At 39.8% G+C, this 22,825-nt stretch overlaps 1 protein-coding gene across 12 annotated transcripts in view; it reads left to right on the top strand.

Annotated features, from left to right (window-relative positions):
- LOC134357816 (RNA-binding motif, single-stranded-interacting protein 3) overlaps nucleotides 1-22,825 on the top strand; it is a 1,318,209-nt gene that overhangs the window by 1,112,932 nt on the left and 182,452 nt on the right. For all 12 annotated transcript variants that reach the window (XM_063069497.1, XM_063069500.1, XM_063069498.1 and 9 more), the window contains one exon: nucleotides 3,673-3,752. In XM_063069497.1, the coding sequence (XP_062925567.1) occupies nucleotides 3,673-3,752 (80 nt within the window). The remainder of the gene's footprint in view (nucleotides 1-3,672; nucleotides 3,753-22,825) is intronic.

The following is a 22,825-nucleotide window of genomic DNA, read 5'->3' on the forward strand; positions in this document are numbered from 1 at the left end:
ATTCTGAGGTTTGGTCTGAACAACAGCTGAATCTTTTGGCCATGTCTGCATACTTTAAAGCATTGAGTTGCTGTCAAATGATTGGCTGATTAGATATTTACATTACTGAGCAGGTGTAAAGGTGTACTTAATAACGTGGATTCGGAGTGTATTATCTTCAATGTCTAATGTTAGATCCTGGTGAATTAGCTGGACTTTCAACATTTCATGAAGTAAGAATGTACTGACTTTTTGAGAGATTTGCTTTCTATTTGCAAATCTCATTTGAATGTATGCATTAGTATTGCCAATGACATGCTTGTGGTTTGAATTTCTGCATAGTTTCATAATTGTCAATGATGAACAGCAAAAATCAGAGATGCATTGTGAAAACAGTCTACAGCCTGTCACCAAGCTTCCTGTGAAGGAAGACTTTGCATCTGGGTGACCAGAAATTTAATCTCATGTTAATTTACCGCCAGTCTTTGTAAAATTCAAAAAAAGGTTTTAAGTTTTAGGAGAATTTCTGTTGAACTAATCCAAAACCTTTCTCAGCAGTGATAGGATGATGGAGAAGACTCAATGGACCGAATGGCCTTATTCTGCTCCTTTGTCTTATGCTTTTACTATTTTATTTTAGAGAAACAGCACAGAACTGGCCCCTCTGACCGAATAGGCCACACCACCCAGCATCCACCCATCAAACAGTGACCAATTAACCTACTAACCGGTATTTCTTTGGAATGTGGGAGGAAACCAGTATACCTGGAGGAAACTCACATGTTCACAGAAAAGAATGTACAAACTCCTTTCAGATGACGCCAGTATTAAGCTCTGAACTCCAACACCCTGAGCTGTAGTAGCATCACACTAGTTGCTAGGCTTCTTTATCATCACATTTTGTCATGATTTGTAGTAACTCCCCAGAGTATAAACAGATTTTACAAGGAGGTTGTGATTGTAGTTTACCAGCCCCACTCCAAAAATCCTATTCCAAATTGCTTCTAATGAAACAATTTATAAGGAGAATTGGTGACTTGGCCCCTCACACCTAACGTGCCATTCAGTAAAATCATGACTAATCATATTTTAATCTCAATTCTACAATCTTGTCCACCTGCTGTAATCATTCAACCCCTTGCTATTTTAGTTCTGAAAATATTCAGAGATACTGCTTCTACCACCTTTGAGCAAGGGAAATTCAAAAGACTAGGTGGAATTTCACCTATTTCTTATTTCTTCCTTATTTTTAAACAAGGAGCTCTTGTTTTACATACAATTTGACCTCCTCTAAATTGGAGGAAAAATGCACATTGGATGATTGCTTTGCTGAGGACTTGAATTGAATCTTTAGGAGTCACCCTGAACTTGTAGTTGCCTGCCGTTTTAATTCACCATCCCACTTCTACTCAGACCTTTCTGCTTATCACCTCCAATGCTGCTGTGGTCAAGCCCAAAGTGAGTTGGAGGGACAACACTCTGGATCCAGTACTGATCTCTCCAGCTTCAGATAACTCATTTCATCAAGGTCAAAGTCGAGTTTATTAGCATGTGTGCAAGGGCACATGTGTATGTGTGCAATGAGAAACTTAGTTGCAGTAGTGTAAGATGGACATAGCATCATCAACTTCAAGTTCATTGTCATCTTGACTACGTATATACAACCAAATGAAACAATGTTCCTCCGGACCATGGTGTATCCTTAAACATGTATCATACACAGCACATAGAACAAAATATTATCACAAATCAGCTAATAGAATATAAATTAAAGTGCCTATAGTGCATAACATAGGTAAACAGTAAACAGCTTGTTGTCCTAGTGGCAAGGCAGTAGTGGTGGCAGGGTATTCATTAGACATCCACTACAACCTGACGATGTGCTGGGAACAACCCACAGCTGTTACCACACAGTCTGCCACCTATAAAGCATGCCCACAATAGAGGCGGACAAACACCTATAAAAATTGCTCTGGCTTTTCACCTATCTCCAATTCCTTAGCCACTTATTAACCTGTATAATCTTTCTAATTCTAGCCTCACTAGCACACGGCAAAGGTAGCAATCCTGAAATCAGACCCTGGAGACCCTGCCCTTTAACTTAGCACCTATCTCCCTGAACTCCCTATGCAGAACCCCGTCACTCATCCTACCCATGTCATTGGTACCTACATGGACCATGGTTTCTGGCTGTTCACCCTCCCACTTAGGAATGCTGAGGACTTGATTTGAGATACCCTGAACTCTGGCACCTGGGAAGCAAAATATCATTCAGGAGTCTTGTTCTTGCAAACAGAACCTCCTGTCCATTCCCCTAACTAACAAACCCCTATCACCACAGTGTGTCTCTTCTTCTCCCCCCTTCCCTTCTGAGTCTCAGAGGCAGACTCAGTTCCAGAGACCTGACCACTGTGTCTCTCCTCTGTTAGGTCATCCCTCCTGAGTGATATACCTGTTGTTGAAGGGAATGGCCACAGGGGCACTCTGCACTGGCTCCTTAACCCCTTTTCCCTTCCTGACTGTCACCCAGTTTCCTGTGTCCTGCACCTTGGGTGTAACTACCTCTCTGTATGTCCTATCTATCACCCTTTCAGACTCCCGAATGATCCAGAGTACATCCAGTTCCAGCTCCAGCTGGATCTCCTTCCCAACTATTATAGAATTCTTTAAGCCTCCCTTGTTTCATGACCTTATTATTTTTCTATGAACTCTTACAAATGCATCAGCAGCCTTTTAAACTGGGCCATGTAAATGAGTTAAATAATTTGATTAATTCATGATGTAACCCAGGGGATCTCTCTGTACTGGATTTGCTTTGCAGATGGATTGGTCAGTGACCTCAGACTTTGCCAATGGATATACCTTGTTCATGCCAGTATTAGTGAACAGATTGTTAGACAATCAGACTTGTGCTCAAATCCAAATGCAGTTTGTCCTTGAGAGCATAGAATAATTAATTGTGAATATTTTAGAAAAATATGTTACAGAGGTGCATTGCTGCTCCAAAACAATAATTTATTTAAGAAAAAGCTCTTACGAAGCATTACTCATGCATTCTGGGTTGAACATACACTCAGTGATCACTTTATTAAGTACAGCAGCGGACCCCTGTTGTGGTCTTCTGCTGCAGTAGCCCGTCCACTTGAAGGTTCAATGTGTTGTGCATTCAGAGATGCTCTTCTGCACATCACTGTTGTAACGTGTGGTTATTTGAGTTACAGCTGCCTTTCTGTCAGCTTGAACCAGACTGGCCACTCTTCAGTAATGTCCCTCATTAACAAAGCATTTTCACCCACAGAACTGTCACTCACTGAATGTTTTCTTTTCACCCCATTCTCTGTAAATTCTGGAGACTTATGTGTGAAAATGCCAGGAGATCACCAGTTTCTGATATATCAAACCACCCTGTCCAGCACCAGTAATCATTTTGCAGTCAAAGTCATTTAGATCACATTTCTTCCCAATCTGATGTTTGGTCTGAACATCAACTGAATCTCTGAACCATGTCTGCATGTTTTTATACATTGAATTTCTGCGACACGATTGGCTGATTTGCAGTAACATACAGGTGTACCTAATAAAGTGGCCACTGACAGTATATTCTGAAGCAAGGATAATATGTGTGTTACCATGTTGTCAGTCAATGTATTAGGGAAGTAACACTCACCCCTTTTTTTTCTTTTATATATTTAGAATGGAGTCCACGGAGAAATGTGAAGTAGTAATTCAACATTTTAATGGAAAGTATCTGAAAATGCCACCAGGTGTACCAGGTATGATTTTAATTGTTATTCATACATCAGAAGGATGAAGTGAATAGGGAAAAAATCAAGATTTGGATGACATGAACAGATGGATTGATTGTTGCTTTTACTTTGACTGGTGTTTATTTAAAAATATTCCTCCTGCATAGTTTTGTGAAATATATAAATATCTGAACTGGCAATATTTTAAAATGCGAAGAGTGCATCTAATGTTGCTTAGTTTCTTGCTGTCTTTGTGCTTACTCTAGGGTAAATTTGTGTCATGGAAGTTGAAAGGATAGAATTGCCATTAATAAAAAATGGGTGATGACAACCCACGATCAGATTTTAATTTTCATTGTGATCAAACGGGCCAATAACTTATTATTCCCTGGCTTGTGACATTGTCCTAAGCTAGATGCAACCTTTCAAACATCAATGCATAATGCAAAATGGCAGAGTGATGCAGGTTTTATGTTTGTTATTGCTTTGATGTTTCCTCTTAGATCAGAGGTTCCCAAACAGGGGTCCACGGTCCCCTCGGTTAATGGTACGGCCTCATGGCACAAAGAAGGTTGGGAACCCCTGTCTTAGATGGAGTGGATGTGGAGCGGATGTTTCCTATAGTGGGTAGGTCTAGGACCAGAGGGCATATTCTCACAATAGAGGGAGGTCCCTCTAGAACAGAGATGAAGAGGAATTTCTTTAGCCAGAGAGTGGTGAATCTGTGGAATTCATTTCTACAGACAACTGTGGAGGCCCAGTCATTGGGTATATTTAAAGCAGAGGTTGACAGGTTTGTGATTAGTAAGGGCATAAAAGGTTATAGGGAGAAGGCAGGAGAATGGGTTTGAGGGGGATAATCAATCAGCCATGATGGAATGGTGGAGTAGACTCGAACAGCTGAGTGGACTAATTCTGCTCCTATATCTTTTGGTCTTCTGGTCGAACTTGAAAGATCAAGTAAAACTCTGACTTACTGTGAAAAGTGAATACATTTCATTTTGGTCACCAACTTCTTCATCAGTTTTGTATCACCTGGTACCATATTATAACACTAATACATACACACACACACACACACAAACAGGGGTTAGCTATTTTTCCCCAACCAGGGCTCAACACTAGGAAGTTAATAACTAAAGTGATTGTCCATTTGGTGAATAACTGACTGTTCTACTTTGTTGACACAGTAGACAAGACATGCCAGTGGATTAATTGAGTGCTGGAATTAACTGGTTGCTGTAAATTAACCTGAGTGTTTACCTGATGAGGTGTTGGGGTATCATCGAGCATTAATGGCCATAGGTAAGGGAAGAGCTCAGAGGAAAATAAGTCGGGGAGGGGACTGGTGTGATTGTTATGAGAACCAGCAAATGGCCACCTACATCAGAAGAAAAGCTGAAAAATGCATAATTTTAACAGCAACAGCAAGTTCTACTACTACTACTACTAATAATAATAATAATAATAAGTACTTCATTGATCCCAAGTAGGAAATTATTTTGTTACAGCAGCAACATTTAAAAACCTACTTAGCAATAATAAATAAATAAATATAATATTAACTAATAATAAAGTACAGAATAATAATATACACAATATTACATGTGAATGGAGACAAAATTCTACATCACTTCGCATAAGCATAGACAGAACATCTTGGCACTTATTTATTTATTTATTTATTGCGAAGGGAATAGGCCCTTTGAGCTACGAGGCCAGCAACTCCCAATTTCTGTGCGCAAGTAATTTTTGTTCACAGGTTCCTATCTGTGTCAAGAAAACAGCTGAAGGATTGATTACATTTAAAGAAAAATCGGTAGTTAATTTTTAAAATTTTAAAATTTCATTTTATGTTGGAGATGCAGTGCAGAGTGGGCCCTCACATCCCTTTGAGCTGTGTCACCCCAGAAACCCCCATTTAACTTTCCCTAATTACAGGACAACCTACAGTGACCTATTCACCTTCCAACCAGTACATTTTTGGAATGTGGGAGGAAAACGGGACACCGGGAGAAAACCCATGCATTCCACGGGATGGACATACAGACTCCTTTCGGATAACGTTGGAATTGAACTCCAAACTCTGATGATCCATCTGTGGGCATGTTCTTCTGGCACCGGATTTGCATGGAGGCACTTGTGAGCTGCTGCAGCCCATCCTTCGCTGTGTTGGGTGTTAATGCAAACTTGGCATTTCACTGTATATTTTAATGTATGTGTGATAAATAAAATTGCCTCCGTATTTCATTCTTCACAGATGGTTGCTGTGCTGTTTGAAATTTTTGTAGGTACGGATTTGTACAGGGTTACTTCTCGGACCTAATAAAGTGACCATTGAGTGTATGTTCATGGTCTTCTGCTGTAGCCCATCCACTTCAAGGTTTGACGTGTTCTGCAATCAGAGATGCTCTTCTGCACATCACTATTGTTACATGTGGTTATTTGAGTTATTACCCACAGAACTGTTGCTTACTGGATCTTTTTCTTGTTGTTTTTCACACTATTTTCTGTAAACACTAGAGACTGTTGTGTGTGAAAATTCCAGCAGAGCAGCAGTTTCTGAGACACTGAAATCACCCTATCTGGCACCAACAGTCATTCCATGTTCAAATTCAGTTAGGTCACATTTCTTCTCTAATCTGATGTTTGGTCTGCACACCAACTGAACTTCTTGACCATGTCTACATGCTTTTATACATTGAGTTGCTGCCAAATGATTGGCTGATTAGATATTTGCATTAACGAGCAGGTGTACCTAATAAAGTGGCCAATGAGTTTAGATGAAAGTCTTTGTAAGGTGCTTTTGGCCTTTGTCCAATATGATACAAAAATTGATTTTGTTTTTCAGAATTAGTTGTAGTGGAATAGTGGAATGAAATGCAGTGAAACATTAAAGATAGTGAAAAGGCCATTTGTCCTATTGCTTTTATCCCCAAGTTCACCAAGCCCAATGTAAAGGTAGCTGGACTTCTCTGGGAACAATTTTAACTCTACTGATGGTATGAAGTGGAACATACCTTCTCTTGAAATATAATCGGTCACCAATTATAGAGTCATAGAACATTACAGCACAGAAACAAGCCCTTCGGTCCATCTAGTCCATGCTGAACTATTACTCTGCCTAGTCCCACCAACCTGCAACTGGGCAATAGCCCTGCATATTCTCATACCCATTTGCTTATCTAAACTTCTCTCAAATGTTGAAATTGAACCCGCATCTATCACTTGGCAGCTCATTCTACACTCATACCACCCTCTGAGAAAAGATGTTCCTCCTCACGTTTCCCTTGAATATTTCACCTTTCTACTTATCCTATGACCTCTAGTTCTAGGTTCACCCAACCTCAGCGGGAAAGGACTGCTTGTATTAACCCTATTTATGCCCCTCAACTTTGTATACCTGTTTCAAATCTCCCGTCATTCTCCTGTACTTCAGGAAACAAAGTCCAAACCTAGTCAAACTTTTAAGATACAGGAATATCAGTAACTCTGATAGGAATTAATAACGTAGTGATGGTGGGGTGGATGGAGATGTTGATCAACCTGACGGCTTGGGGGAAGTAACTGTTTTTGAGTCCAGTAGTCATGGTGTGGATGCTGTGTAGACTCTTCCCTGATGGGAGTGGGACAAACAGTTCATGAGCACAATAATGGCACATAGTATTGACAGCTTCAAATTCTTTACTTGCCAAACTCTGGACAATTAGCTCTGAACTATCATAGTTCAATGTTTGGTTGAGAAGAATGACAAATTGTGTAAAATAACGTACTTATTAGTTTCTTAGTGTGTGGATTGTACATTATCTTCAAACATTAAGAAGAGAGGTTTACAGAAGTACCTTTGGAATCCTGCTTATGAGAAATTGAGCAAAAGGTGATTCTTGATATGGTCCAGCTGATCTACTTGACTTTCTCTGTGCTTGTTTGAACACTGGACCTATTTGATAGGTTTATGCGTGTGCACTTCAGAATCAGAACCGGGTTTATTATCACTGACATGTCGTCAAAATTGTATTTTTTTTTGTGGCAGCAGGACTGTGGAATATAAAATAATGACTATGAATTATAATAAGAGAATAAGAAGTGTTCATGGATCCTTTGGCAGAGGGGAAGAGGCTGTCTAAAATGTCGAGTGTGTGTCTTCAGGCTCTTGTCTCTTCTCTGATGGTAGTAAGGAGAAGAGAACATGTCCTGGATGGTGAGGGTCCTGCATGATGGATGCAGCCTTTGTGAGGCAGTGTTTTTTGAAGATGTCCTCGATGGTGGGGAGGCCAGTGCCCATGATAGAGCTTGCTGAGTTTACAGTCCTCTGCAGCTTTTTCAGATCCCATGCACCACCACCTCCATACCAAACGCAACCAGTCAGAATGCCCCCTACAGTACAGCTGTAGAAATTTTCTCTAGTCTTTAGTGACATATCAAATCTCCTGAAGCTCCAAATGAAATATGGTGGCTTGTGTGCATCTTCATAACTGCATCAATATGTTGGGCCCACGATAGATCTTTGGAGATGTTGACATCCAAGAACTTGAATCTGCTCACCCTTTCCACTGCTGATCCCTTGATGAGAACTGGTGTATACTCTCCTGATATGGTGAATGCAATATTGTTGTTGTGACACCAGCTACCAATCAATCTATCTCATTCCTGTAAGCCATCTTGTCACCATTTGAGATTCTATCAACAACACTTGTGTTATCAGCAAATTTATAGATGGCATGTGAGCTGTGCCTAGCCACATGGTCATGAGTATAGATAGAGTAGAGCGGTGGGCTAGGCAGGCATCCTTGAGGTGCTGATTGTCAGCAAGGGGGGGGGGAATATTATTTCTGATCCACAATGATTGTGGTCTCCCAATGAGGAAGTCAAGGATCCAGTTGCAGAGGAATCTGACTGGCTGTGATTAGGGGTTGAAAACGAATTGCAGTAACCTCTTTGATCCAACACAGAGAAGAAAGCCAATCAAAAGCCTGGCCCTGCCAAAAATTTATGGTCTTTAATTAATTGCAAAAAAGACATTGTGTCTTCCTTCACATTTGAGATTTCTTTACAGTTGGAACCAAAAATTTGTGAAGATTCCAGGTGGTTGTTGTTTGAAGATTCACCCAAACAAAATGTTGCCTAGGGTTTCAATATTTTGTTTTCTTTATTTAGGAAGTTATTTTACTGCAGGTGATGGTGGTGTGATTAACAAAAATAAGTACTATTTTATTAAGTTATAAGATTTTGCAGCTAAGCTCGACTGCCATCTACTTCATCCTGCCAGTATTCAAGTAAAATGTGTACTACAAGAGGTGAAACTGATGGTGTCATTATCTGTTTGTAAGGTAAATACTTCCAGGGAGAAGACATTTATAGATTCAATGTTTCGGACCGAGACCCATCTTCAAAATTTCATTGTGTCTCGGCCCAACATGTTGACTATTCATTCCTTCTATAGGTTCTGCCTGACCTGCTGAGTTCCTCCTGTATGTTGTGTATGTTGATCTAGATATCCAGCATCTGCAGAACCTTTTGTGTTTAGACATTGCTAGATTGTTCAATTTTCCATTACCTGCTCAGAACATCAAGAAAAGAAATTCATACTATGAAAAAGGGAATCAGCTTAACATCTTAGCAAAAACCTTACTTTGCAGATGTACCAGAATATAACCTGTATGAAACCTGTTTTAAGATTCAAAGGTAGTCATTCTTGTACCAGAATGGAAGATGATTAATCATTTTTACAGGGTAAGATACTGCAAATTTCTTAGTTTCTCTGCTATCAGCATTGTGTTTCCTGCATATCGTTGGTTGTTCAAAGTAGATAATATATGATTATCACAAAGAAGAAAGAAATACAGAAATGTGAACTGGAAGTGGGTATCGCAACAATTAAACAAACATGGAAGTTCAATTAATTAGGGAACACAATAACCTCTGATGGTAGAGCCGATGTTGAAATTAGAAGGACTAAGATTGTTAAATGCACGTTCAAGCATTTGAGCAAGATACTAAAGAATAACATCATTTCTATAGATATGATACTCAGAGTATTACAGTTCATTCCATACTAACATATAGAAGCAAATGTTGGACGATATGAAAGCAAAATGAGGGAAGACTCAAAGTTGCAAAATTGTGGTTTTTGAGAAGAATGGTGGAAATGTCATTGAAGGGCAGAATAACAAGTGAAGGCGTATTGCAAAAAGCCAGAATAAGAGAGCTAATATCATCAATCAGGAAACAACAGCTGGAATTTTTGGGACATGTACTGAGGAAAGAGAAGCTCAAACATCTTACAGCAGCAGGAAAAACTGATGGAAGAAAAAGTTGTGGCCAACAACACATGACACTCATGAGTTTCATCAAGGGATGGGCATGCAAAAGTTTTGAAGAGCTTATTAGAACTTCACAAATTAAAGACAGTTGGAAGACCTGATCATGCACATCATACAAGATAGCACATAATGATGAGGATGGCTGTGTATTTATTTTACACTTGGGATGGTCATGAAGAATAATAACTGAGACAGTTCAGGGAGATGAGTGTCACGGTATGGAAAAGCTGCACTATTTGTGAGATTTTGATACATTGCATCGACATAACTATGTGTGCAAAGGACAGTTTACATGATTTGTTGACTTTTGGTTGTTTTGTTAAGGTTCTCATCACCACAGTGATTGAGTCTGCTCTTGGGTCCCATTTTGCTGCCATGTGAATTATGAAGCAATTCAAAAAACAGATCAGCATTCCAAAGCTTCAGTGGAAGGAGATTTTGCTTAACTTTACAATCTGTTGAGACTTTTCCTCAGATAACAATGTGGTCGAATATTATTTCTGACAATGGCAACATTTTGTAACTTCATTTTTGTGGAATGTAATGGTTCTCATTCATTTCTGTCACTTGATACCCTACTGGTTGAATAATTATTAATCTTTTCATTCCAAACTGATAACAATATAACCTGGGGAGGAACTAATAGTAAAATATATTCTAATGACATCTGTCCTTAAAGCAAAAGCCCTGCTATAGATTCTATCCGGTATGTAATGGTATTACACAGACCCTCAAAAAAATCAAGTTTTTCCTGCTTCAGTAATCTAGTTCTTTTTCCACAGTATTTGTACAAGTCACTTTCTTTTCAATCTATTCCCATCTGACAACTCAGAATCAGAATTAAGTTTAATGTCACTGGCATGTGTCATGAAATTTGTTGTTTTGCGGCAGCAGTACAGAGCAATACATAATAAGTGTGTATAAAAATTAAATTAAATAAATATTGCCAAAAGGGAGCAAAAATAGAGAAAAAATAATGATAATAATAATAGAAAACATAATAATATATCTGGATTCATTGTCCATTCAGAAATCTGATGGTGGAGAGGAAATGTTCTTGAAATAATGAGTGTGTGTTTTTAGGCTCCTATACCTCCTTCTTGATGGTGGCAATGAGAAGAGGGCATGTCTTGGGTGATGGGGGCCCTTTATGATCAATCCTGCTATTTGAAGTTTTCATCTTTTGAAGATGTTCTCAATGCTGGAGGGGCTAGTGCCCATGATGGAGCTGGAAAATTTCTGATTTGAAATCTCTCATTATGATGTCACTCTCTTTATTAAGTTCTTTGATTAATGTACCTCAAACTTTTTTGCAGGTTGTCTTTTCCCATTGTTCTCAAGCCTTCCTTTGACCTATCAATTGAGTTTGCCTTCTGTACAAAATCAAAAATGACAATGGTTTCTGTGGCTGCTGCCATGGCATTTTATTCCCCTTTGATCTCAAGCTGGCAGGTGATGGGTGAGACCAGGTAAGGGGGAAGATGGGTGGGTTGGGAAAGTGGGGGAGGTGGGTGGGGTAGAATTGAATCAACAAAGGCTGGAGTGACTTCTTTCTGATTGCACTTATGTGCTGGTCCTAGGACTATCTGATGATCTACCAGACACACCTCCCTGACATTGATTGGATCTTTAAAAAGTAGTGGATACAGCCCAGTTCATAATACGTAAATTAAGTGCTCCCCAGCACTGAGCACATTTACAAAAAGCCCGGCTACAAGAAAGCAGCATCCATCATCAAGTACCCCCACTGTTCTTTTTTCACTGCTGCCATTCAGAAGAAGGTACAGGAGTATCAAGACCCACACCACCAGGTTCAGGAACAGTTATTACCCTTCAGCCGTCAGGCTCCTGAACCAGAAGAGATAACTTCTCTCAACTTCAACACTGAACTGTTGCCACAACCTATGGAATTACTTTTCAAGGACTCTTCATCTCATGCTCTTGATAAATATTGACTATTTATTTATCATTAACTATTACTTTTATTTTTGTATTTGCACAGTTTGTTGTCTTTTGCACATTGGGCGTTTGTCCATCTTATTGTGTGCAGTTTTTCACTGATTCTCTTGAACCAGTGGGGATAACTTCACTCAACTTCACTAATCCTGACACTGAAATGTTCTCACGTCCTATGGACTCACTTTCAAAGACGCTTCACGTTCTCGATATGTATTGCTTATTTATTTATTATTATTATTTTGGTTGTTTTTTTTCCTTTTTGTATTTGAACAGTTTGCTGTCTTTTGCACATTGGTTGTTTGTCCATCTTGTTATGTGTTGCTTTTCTTTTTTTTTTAATTTTATTTTTATTTGGATAAGGAGTTCACAATTATCATGTACTTTTTTCACACATATAACCTTTTCCATTTTTTTATATGTATAAAACTACAATTATTTATACATTCTTAAGTACACATTGAGATGATATAAAAGCAAAATAAACATTTAAATAGATAATTATGTACTGTGGTAAATCTAACCTATTAGGCTAAGTAATGAAATTAGTTGTTAAGAAAAATGGTAATAATAGTTTCCATACAACCCTTCTGGACCATTTCCACTGGTCCAAAATGTTGCATACAAGCCTATATACCAACCATTGTAGGTGTTTATATCCCAATTTGTTCGTGCTTGTTCCTGCCCGCAGACATAATTATCCAATCCCTATGTACTTTTCATTGATTTTATCATGTTTCTTTGTATTATTTATTGTGAATGCCTGCAAGAAAATGAATCTCAGGGTAGTATATATGTACTTTGATAATAAAGTACTTCGAACTTAAGAGTTTTAATCTAATCTTTACTTGTCTCAATTCCTTAAACTTCCATGCTATATAGAAAACTATTTGAAGTGTTGCAATGAGGGAAAATGATAGAATTTTCTTTAAAAAATGAAAAAAATGAAAATACAGATTAATGTGGCAATGGCAATACATTTTAATATTGACATTTCAACAATACTCTTCAATGTTATGTAAATTTGACCTATTAATTCCGAGGCTCAGTGTTCACTTGTCAATTGTGCTGCTGTCAAACTAATTTAAGCTTTTCCCTCAGGAACCATTGCTGTTTATCTTTCTCTTTTATACCTTTTGTCAGTTATGCGGGAATTTAATGGCTTTTGTGACTGCTAAAGGTCATCCTTCACTGACAGCTGATAGTGGTCCCAGATAAAGTGGCTGCCATGGCTTCTCTCCCATTGGTTGTTTTCATTATCATTTGTGTGGGACACCACGGTGATGTAGTGGTTACCATGACGCCATTACAACTCGGGGCCTCAGATATCAGAGTTCATTTCTGGTGTCCTCTGTAATAAGGTTTGTATATTCTTCCAGTGAGCGCATGGGTTTCCTCTGGGTGCTACAATTTCCTCCTACAGTCCAAAGATGTACCGGTTAATTGGTCATAGTAAAATAGTCCTGTGATTAGGCTAGGGTTAATCATTGGGTTGATGGGCGGTCTGGCTCGTTAGGCCAGAAGGGCCTGTTCCATGCTGTATCTCTAAATAAAAATAAAATGAAATAAAATTTGGAAATCTCTTGCTTTGTGATGCTGAGTAGTTTTTGGAAATATACATGTAAACTGAAAATTGCAGCTTGGTAGAAGTGAGGACGTGAATTGGGAGGCGATGATCCTATAAAATTATGTTGACATTCTCTGAATGGAAAATAAACCTAAAATATCTGAGTTTAATATTCAGACCCCATGTAATTCATCAAATTAGCATGAGAAATTTTTGAATAAACAGCTTAATTGATTTGGTTTGAATAAATGGAACATAGAATACTGTCAGCCCATTTAGTTCATGCTGACTTCTCATTCTGCCTAATTTCATCAGCCTGCACCTGGACCGGAGCCCTCCATATCCCTCCCGTCCATGTACCTATCCAAATTTCTCTTAAATGTTGAAATGGAACCTGCATCCACCATCTCTGCTGGCAGCTTATTCCACACTCTCAGCACCCTTTGAGTGAAGAAGTTGGCCTTCATGTTCCCCTTAAACATTTCACCTTTCACTCTTAACCTATGACCTCTAGTTTTGGTGTCACCCAACTTCAGTGGAAAAAGCCTGGTTGCATTTGCCCTGTCTATAGCCCTCATAATTTTATATACCTCTATCAAATCTCCCCTCATTTTTCTACACTCAAGGAAATAAAGTTCTAACCAGAAAGCAGGATCTCCCAGTGGCCACACATTTTAATTCCACATCCCATTCCCATTCTGACATGTCTATCCACTGCCTCCTCTACTGTAAAGATGAAGCCACACTCAGGTTGGAGGAACAACACCTTATATTCCATCTGGGTAGCCTCCAACCTGATGGCATGAACATCGACTTCTCTAACTTCCGCTAAGGCCCCACCTCCCCCTCGTACCCCATCTGTTACTTATTTTTATGCACACATTCTTTCTCTCACTCTCCTTTTTCTCCCTCTGTCCCTCTGAATATACCTCTTGCCCATCCTCTGGGTCCCCCCCCCCTTGTCTTTCTTCTCGGACCTCCTGTCCCATGATCCTCTCGTATCCTCTTTTGCCTATCACCTGTCCAGCTCTTGGCTCTATCCCTCCCCCTCCTGTCTTCTCCTCTCATTTTGGATCTCCCCCTCCCCCTCCAACTTTCAAATCCCTTACTCACTCTTCCTTCAGTTAGTCCTGACGAAGGGTCTCGGCCTGAAACGTCGACTGCACCTCTTCCTACAGATGCTGCCTGGCCTGCTGCGTTCACCAGCAACTTTGATGTGTGTTGCTTGAATTTCCAGCATCTGCAGAATTCCTGTTGTTTTCATCTTTCCCTATGTTTTTCTGAATTTGCCCTTTCCATCTAAACAACAAATTGTTCTCAGTCATGTGTCATTTAACTGATTTATTCTGCCTTCCAAGTGTAGAATCCATTGCACTGGCAGAATATATGCCCAGTACCCGCTTTATTAGTTACCTCCTGTATCTAACAGTGTGGCCACTGAGTCATCTGCTGTAGCCCATCACATTTCAAAGTTTGACATGTTGAGCATTCAGAGATGTTCTTCTGCACACTGCTTTTGTAATGTGTGGTTATTTGAGTTACTGTCACCTTCCTGTCAGCTTGAACCCATCTGGCCACTCTCCTCTGACCTCTCTCATTAACAAGGCATTTTGCCCACAGAACTGATGTTCACTGGATTTTTGGTATTTTTTAACCATTCTCTGTAAAGTTTAGAGACTGTTGTGTGTGAAAATTCCAGCAGAGCAGCAGTTCCTGAGATACTCAAACCACCCCATCTGACACCAACAATCATTCCACGGTCAAAGACACATAGATCACATTTCTTCCCCATTCTAGCGTTTGGTCTGAAAAACAACTGAACCTCTTGACCATGTCTGCATGCTTTTATGCATTGAGCTGCTGCCACGTGATTGGCTGATTAGATATTTGCATTAACGAATAGGTGTACAGGTGAACCTAATAAAGTGGCAACTAGGTGTATATACCTTCAGTTTTCCCCTGCAGTCCCTCTACTTCCAGCACCCTTTGAAACTGCTCTATTTGTCAATTTCCTTATTTCTTTTGTCAAAACATATCTCTTCACATTTCTCAAAACTAAATTTTGCTGATTGCATTTCAACATTATTTTAATTGTGAAAAGATGTTATTGAATCATATTAACTAAATTCCAAGGCAAAGCAGAATCCATCTGGGGATTATACTATCAAGCAAAATTTTAACATGCAAAAATCTGTGTATTGGAGTTTTATGACCATTTAGAAGTGGCTAATGACATCAATACTAAAATAAAATTATTTAGGAGTACATTTTGTTCAAATAAAATTATGATGCTCATCAGATTATAATGCTATTCAGTTATGTACAGTACTGTGCAAAAGTCTTGGGTACATAAATATATATATAGATATATATATGTGTGTGTGTGTGTGTATATATATGTGTGTGTGTGTATATATAAAACTAAGGTCAGTAAGACTTCTGTACAGTATTGTACTTGTCAACGTGGAGTAGAGAGTAAGTTTGTAAATATGGCGGTAGCAAAGGATGTTGGGAACGACAAGGATGGAGTACCCCGGGAGGAGTGTGGGTCAGGTGGCAGAGAAGGAGTGCCAGGCGCAGGTGTGGAGACACCCAGCCCTGAGACATCAGACAAGTTCATCTGATTCCAAACAATTGGTTTATTGATGAGTACAGAATGTCTCTCTGGTGCTTCCCACTACCCCGCCCCCCCATTGCCTCTCCCTTCTCTTTTTCCCAACCATGATTCCCCTCTGTCCCCTTCCCACTCTCAGTTCACAATAGAAACTCATACAAGAATCAGGATTATCAACACACACATATATCATGAAATTTGTTTATTTTGCAGCAGCAGTACAGTGCAATACATAAAATTACTACAGTACAGTGCAAAAGTCTTCAGTACCCTAGCTATACATATGTTACTAAGACTTTTGCACAGTACTGTATTCTTCAGATAGAGGATGTGTAAAGTATATATGATTGGGGATGTGCAATTCTATGCGGGTGAGTGAAGCGGAAAGCATATCTATGTAAATTCAGTGATTATTTTCTGTCCGGTATTATAATTTTGAGAAACTATCAAAATTACAGTGGATAATAGGAATTATAGAGGCATGAGAGAGGAGTAGGCCAAAGTTGATTGGAAAGAGACACAAGCAGAGATAACAGCAGAACAGCAATGGCTGGAGTTTCTGGAGGCATTTCGGAAGGTGCAGGATAGATTTATCTCAAAGACGAAGAAATATTCTAAAGGGAGAATGAGACAACTGTGAATGAAAATGGAAGTCATAGGCAGCATAAAAGGAAAACAGAGGGTGTATAATATAGCAAAAGTTAGTGGAAAGTTAGAGGATTAAGAAGCTTTTAAAAACCACCAGAAGGCAAAACAAACACGTAAGGAGAGAAAAGATGAAATGTGAAGGCAAACCTGCCAAAAATATCAAAGAGGATAACAAAATATTTTTCACATATATAAAGAGTTAAAGAGAGGTGAGAATGGATATCAGGCCGCTGAAAAATGATGCTGGAGAGGTAGTAATTGGGATCAAAGAAATGGTGGATGAACTTAATAAGTACCCTATCTTGCATCAGTCTTCACTAGTGGAATGCCAGAAATTTAAGAGTGTCAGGGCCGAATTGAATGTCATTGATATTACTAAGGAGAAGGTGCTTGGGAAACTGAAATGTCTGAAGGTTCATAAGAAACCTTGAACAGGTGGACTACACCCCAATATTCTGATAGAGGTAGCTGAAGAGAGTGAGGAGACACAAGTTTCTTGAATGGTTCCAAAGGACTGGAACATTATAAATTCACTCCACTCCTTAAGAAGAAAGGGACACAGAAGAAAGGAAATTAAGGGTTAGTTATATGTCTGATGAGTTAAGTTGCTGGGAAGATGTTGGAGAACATTTATTAAGAAGTGTTGCTTGAATTTCCAGCATCTGCAGATTTCCTCGTATTAAGATTGAGGTTTCTGGTTACTTGGAGGCACATGATAGGCCAAAATCAGCATGGTTTCCTTAAGAGGAATTCAGATGACAGAATGGACGTCTTTATGCCAAGTTAGCAGCCAAAGATAGGTAGAGGGGCAGATAATGTAGAGTAAGCAAGGAGTCTACAGAAAGATTTGGACAGATTAGGAGAATAAGCAAAGAAGTGTCAGATTAATATTGTGTAGGGAAGTGTTTGGTCATGTACTTTAGTAGAAGGGATAAAGGTGCAGACTATTTTCTGAACAGGGAGAAATATCAGTGGTACACACGGACTTGGGAATCCTTGTGCAGTTTCCCCTAAAGGTTAACTTGCAAGATGAGTTGGTGGTAAGGATGGCAAATGCAACGTTAGCAATTATTTCAAGAGGACTGGAATATAAGAGCAATGATGTACTGCTAAAGCTTTATAAGGCATTGTTCATAAGACTTGGAGTATTGTGAGCAGTTTTAGGCTCCTTATCTAAGAAAAGATGTGCTGGCATTGGAGATGAGAAGGAATTTCTTTAGACAGAGGGTGGTGAATCTGTAGAATTCATTGCCATGCCTTTGAGGTTCATTTATTTTGTTTTATTTTTCATTTTTCATTTTATTGTCAAAGTTTGCATGTACAATACAACTCTGATATTCACTTTATCCAGATAGTCATGAAATACAGAAACCGTGGAAGTTGTTGAAAAGAAAATCCATCGCTTCTCCCTAACAGAAAAAAGAAAAAGAAACAGGGCTCACAAACCCCTTGCCCTCTCCCTTACAGAAAAAGCTGCGGTGGGAGGAGGGAGAGCAGCGCGCTGTGCGTGCGCAGCCCTCCAGTGAAAAATGATATTATCTCCATTAAGTAGGGGCCGTGGACAATTCTGATTTGATGGAGACAGCTGTGAAAGCACAGAGGAACATTTGGAGAAATTTCTGAAATGCCAGTTCACTGCTGTTGTTACTGCGCGGTTGGGAATCTTCCGGAGGGAAGGTCTCAAAATCCCCGGCTTTGCCTGCTGTTGGCGACCGTGATTGAGGTCGAATTGTTCGGACAAAGATGGCGCTCAGTACTCGGTGTCGGAGAGCTGATTGGAGGCTCGAAGTTTTCGGATGACTTGGATGACTGTGGCATGGCAGGGAGAGTTTTTCTTCCTTCTCCCGTCTGTGTGAGATGTGGGACATTTAAGAGACTTTGAACTTTTTACTGTGCTCATGGACTTCTTCATCAAGTTATGGTATTGTTGCACTGTTGTAACTATATGTTATAATTATGTGGTTCTGTTAGTTTTTTCAGTCTTGGTCTGTCCTGTGTTTTGTGATATCACAGCGGAGAAAATATTGTATCATTTCTTAATGCATGCATTACTAAATGACAATAAAAGAGGACTGCGTGTCTTCATAATCTAAATCACAAAAAAGAACACAGCAACAATAACATCAAATCCCCAATCCCCTCCTCACAGAAAAAGAACAGTGACAATGTTTGAGTATATTTAAAGTGGAGTTTGATAGGTTCTTGGTTAGTCAGGGTGTCAAGTTATGGAGAGAAAACAGGAGAATGGGGCTGAGAGAGATAATAAATCAGCCATGATGGAATGGCGAAGCAGACTCGATGGGGCTGAGTGGCCTACTGCTCCTTTGCCTTATGATTTTATGGTAATCTTGCTGTCCTTTATGCAGTTCTTTTGTTAGTGGAACAACTTTGGGTAATTAATAATATAGGAGAGTGCCAAAATCATTTTCATGACATGCTTTTAATTCCCTGGAATTATGATTGGTAGATAATTGTTCATTTTTATTTTTGATTACTTGTTTCTGTCTTGTGATTTTTGCATGATTAGTTTCCTCCTTCCTACATATTATGAATTTTTGTCGATCACGAATCTAAAATTTGAACGGGTTTTGTTTCAAGCTCACAGAGTACGGCACAGACGACGGCCATTCAGCACACAATATCTGTTCAGCTATGATGCCAACCAAAACTAATTCCATCTGCTTGCTCATGACCCATGTCCCTCTACTCCCAGTCATTTCTTTTGCATTCATTGAAGGGATGTGGGTTACACAGCCTGAGCCAGCATCTACTTTCAGCCCTTGTTGCCTTTGGGAAGGTGGTGCTGAGCTGTCTACTTGAACAGCTGCAGTCCTTGAGGTCTGGCTACACACACAGTGCTGCTAAGGGAGGAGTTCCAGGATTTTCACCCAGCGATGGTGAAGGAACGGCGGTATATTTCCAAGTCAGAATGGGTGTGAGGCTTGGAGTGAACTTCTAGGGGATGGTGCTCCTTGTGCTTTTGCTGGGCTTGTCCTTCCAGCTGGTAGAGGTGGTGGATTTGGAAGATGCGTTCTAAGGAGCCTCGGTGAGGTGCTGGAGTGTTTCCTGTAGATGGTGCACACTGCTGCTACTGTGTGTCAGTGGTGGAGTGAGTAAAACATAGAGCCCTGAGGCCCTCACTCCCTGTGTATATTTTACTTCAGTGTGTAAGAGAATTTTGCAAGATGAAAAGACAAAATGAGTACTGAATGCAGGACTAATAAGACCATAAGACATAGGTGCAGAGTTGGGCCATTCAGCCCATTGAGCTGCTCTGTCATTCCATCATGGTCGATTTATTATCCCTCTCAAGCCCCTTCTCTTGCCCTCTCCCCATAACCTTTGATGCCCTGATTAATCAAGAACCTATCAACCTTTGACTTAAATATCTTCATTGACTTGGCCTGCGCAGCTGCCTGGAGCAATGAATGTCATGGATTCACTGGCTGAAGAAATTCCTCCTCATCTCTGTTCTAAATAGATATCCTTCTATCCTGCAGCTGTGTCCTCTGGTCCTAGACTCACCCGCTATAAGAAACATCCTCTCCACATCCAATCCATTTAGGCCTTTCTGTATTTGATAGGTTTCAACGAGATCCCTCCTTATTCTTCTAAACGAGTAGAGGCCCAGAGCCATCAAACACTCCTCGTATATTAACCCTTTCATTCCTGGAATCATTTTCATGATTCTCCTCTGGACCTTCTCCAAAACCAGCATATCCTTTCTTAGATAAGGTGCCAAAAATTGCACACAGTACTTACTGTACATTCTTGCTCTTTTATTCTAGCTCTCTTGAATGAATGCTAACATTGCCTTTGCCTTCCTTGCCTCCAACTCAACCTGAAGTCAACCTTTAGGGAATCCCGAACAAGGTGTCACAAATCCCTTTGCACCTCTTTTTTTAAAAATTTTCTCCCCATTTAGAAAATAGTCTGTGCCTTCATTCCTTCTGTCAAAATGCATGACCTTACACTTCCCTACACTGTATTCCATCTGCCACTTCTTTGCCCATTCTCCCAATCTGTCTGTCTTTCCACAAACTCCCTGCTTCCTTTACACTACCTTCCCCTCTATGTATCTCCGTATTGTTGGTAAACTTGGCCACAAAGCCATCAATTCTGATATCCAAATCATTGACATATAATGTGAAAGGAAGCAGTCCCTGTGGAATGCCACTAGTCACCAGCTGCCAACCATAATAGGCCCTCTTTATTCCCACTTTGCCTCACACCGATCAGCCAATCTTCTGTTCAGCCAGTATCTTTTCTGTAATACCATGGGCTCTTACCTTGTTAAGCAGCCTCATATGTGGCAACTTTGTCAAAGGCCTTCTGAAATCCAAATATACAACATTCACTGACTCTTCTTTGGTCTATCCTGCCTGTTATTTCCTCAAAGAATTCCAATTGATTTGCCAGGCAAGATTTCCCCTTAATGAAAGCATGCTGACTTTATCATGCTGACTTTATCATGTGCCTTTATCATGACTTTATCGTATCTAGTTTATCATGTGCCTCCCCCCAAGTATCCTGAAACCTTTTCCTTAATAATGGACTCCAACATCTTTCCAACTACTGAAGTCAGGGTAACTGGCCAATAATTTATTTTTTTCCTTCCTCAGATCATTACTAATGTCTCCACAATCTCTTCAGCTACCTTTTTCAGAACCCTGGGATGTAGTCCATCTGGTCCAGGTGACTTATCTACCTTTAAAGCCTGTGGGTTCCCAAGCACCTCCTTACTAATAGCAATGACCCTCCCTTCTGCCCCCAATGCACTCACATTTCTGGCATTCTGCTAGTGACTTCCACAGTGATGGAAAATACTTGCTCAGTTCGTCAACCATTTCTTTGTCCCCCATTGCTATCTTTCCAGTGTCATTTTCCAACAGTACAATATCCACTCTTGTCCCTCTTTTATACTTTATATATCTGAACAACACTTTCTGTATCTTCTTTTATATTATTGGCTATGGTGGTGGCATCCATTAGTCTCGCGAGACCATGGATCTGCGCCTGGAAAGTCTTGCTTCAGTCTGTGTTAGAACAGCATCTGTTATTGGCTAGTTTACCTTCATATTTCATCTCTCCTACCTTCATATGGCTTTTTTAGTTGCATTCGGTTAGTTTTTAAAATTTTCCCAATCCTCTAACTTCCCATTATTTTTTGCTATAGTATATACCCTCTCTTTTTATGCAGTTCTTGACTTCCCTTGTCAGCTATTGTTGCCTCATTCTCCCTTTAGAATACTTCTTTATCTGTGAGATGTATTTATCCTGCATCTTCAGAATTGCCCCCAGAAATTCCAGCCTCTGCTGCTCTACCATCATCCTTGCCAGTGTCCCCTTCCAATCAACTATGTCTAGCTCCTCTCTCATACCTCTATAATTCTCTTTACTCCACTGTAATAGTAAAACATCTGACTTTATCTTCTCTCTGTCAAACTACAGCATGAATTCTGTCATATTGGAGATAGTCTAAATGGCTTTGTATGTAGGAAATTTGATTGTGTTTTTGGGGGAGGTGACGAAGGGAATTGTTAAGACGGTGTGATGGCTGTTACCTATGTGGACATTAGCAGGAACTTTCACAAGGTGTCACAGGTTAGGCTAGTCCAGAAGGTTTGAATGAATGGGATCCCCAGGTGATACAAAATTGTCTTAGTGGTAGGTATAGGCTGGTAATTCAAGATAATTTCTCGTATTGGAGGTCTGTGACCAGTGGTGTGCCCAGGTATCAGGACTGTGTCTTTTATTCAAAGTTAAAGTAAATTTATTATCAAAGAGCATATATATCACTATTTAAAGCCCTGATTTTGTTGTTTGCCCTCAATTTTTAAAAAAATTTCAAGATGTAGCCCTTCTGGCCCAACAAGCCCGTGCTGCCGAATTACATCCCTGTAACCATTTAACCAATTAACCCATACATCTTTGGAATGGGGGAGGAAGCCAGAGCACCCACAGGGAGAACGTACAAGCTACTTACAGACAA

Source organism: Mobula hypostoma, chromosome 17, assembly GCF_963921235.1.
Source record: "Mobula hypostoma chromosome 17, sMobHyp1.1, whole genome shotgun sequence".
Lineage (NCBI taxonomy): Eukaryota > Metazoa > Chordata > Chondrichthyes > Myliobatiformes > Myliobatidae > Mobula > Mobula hypostoma.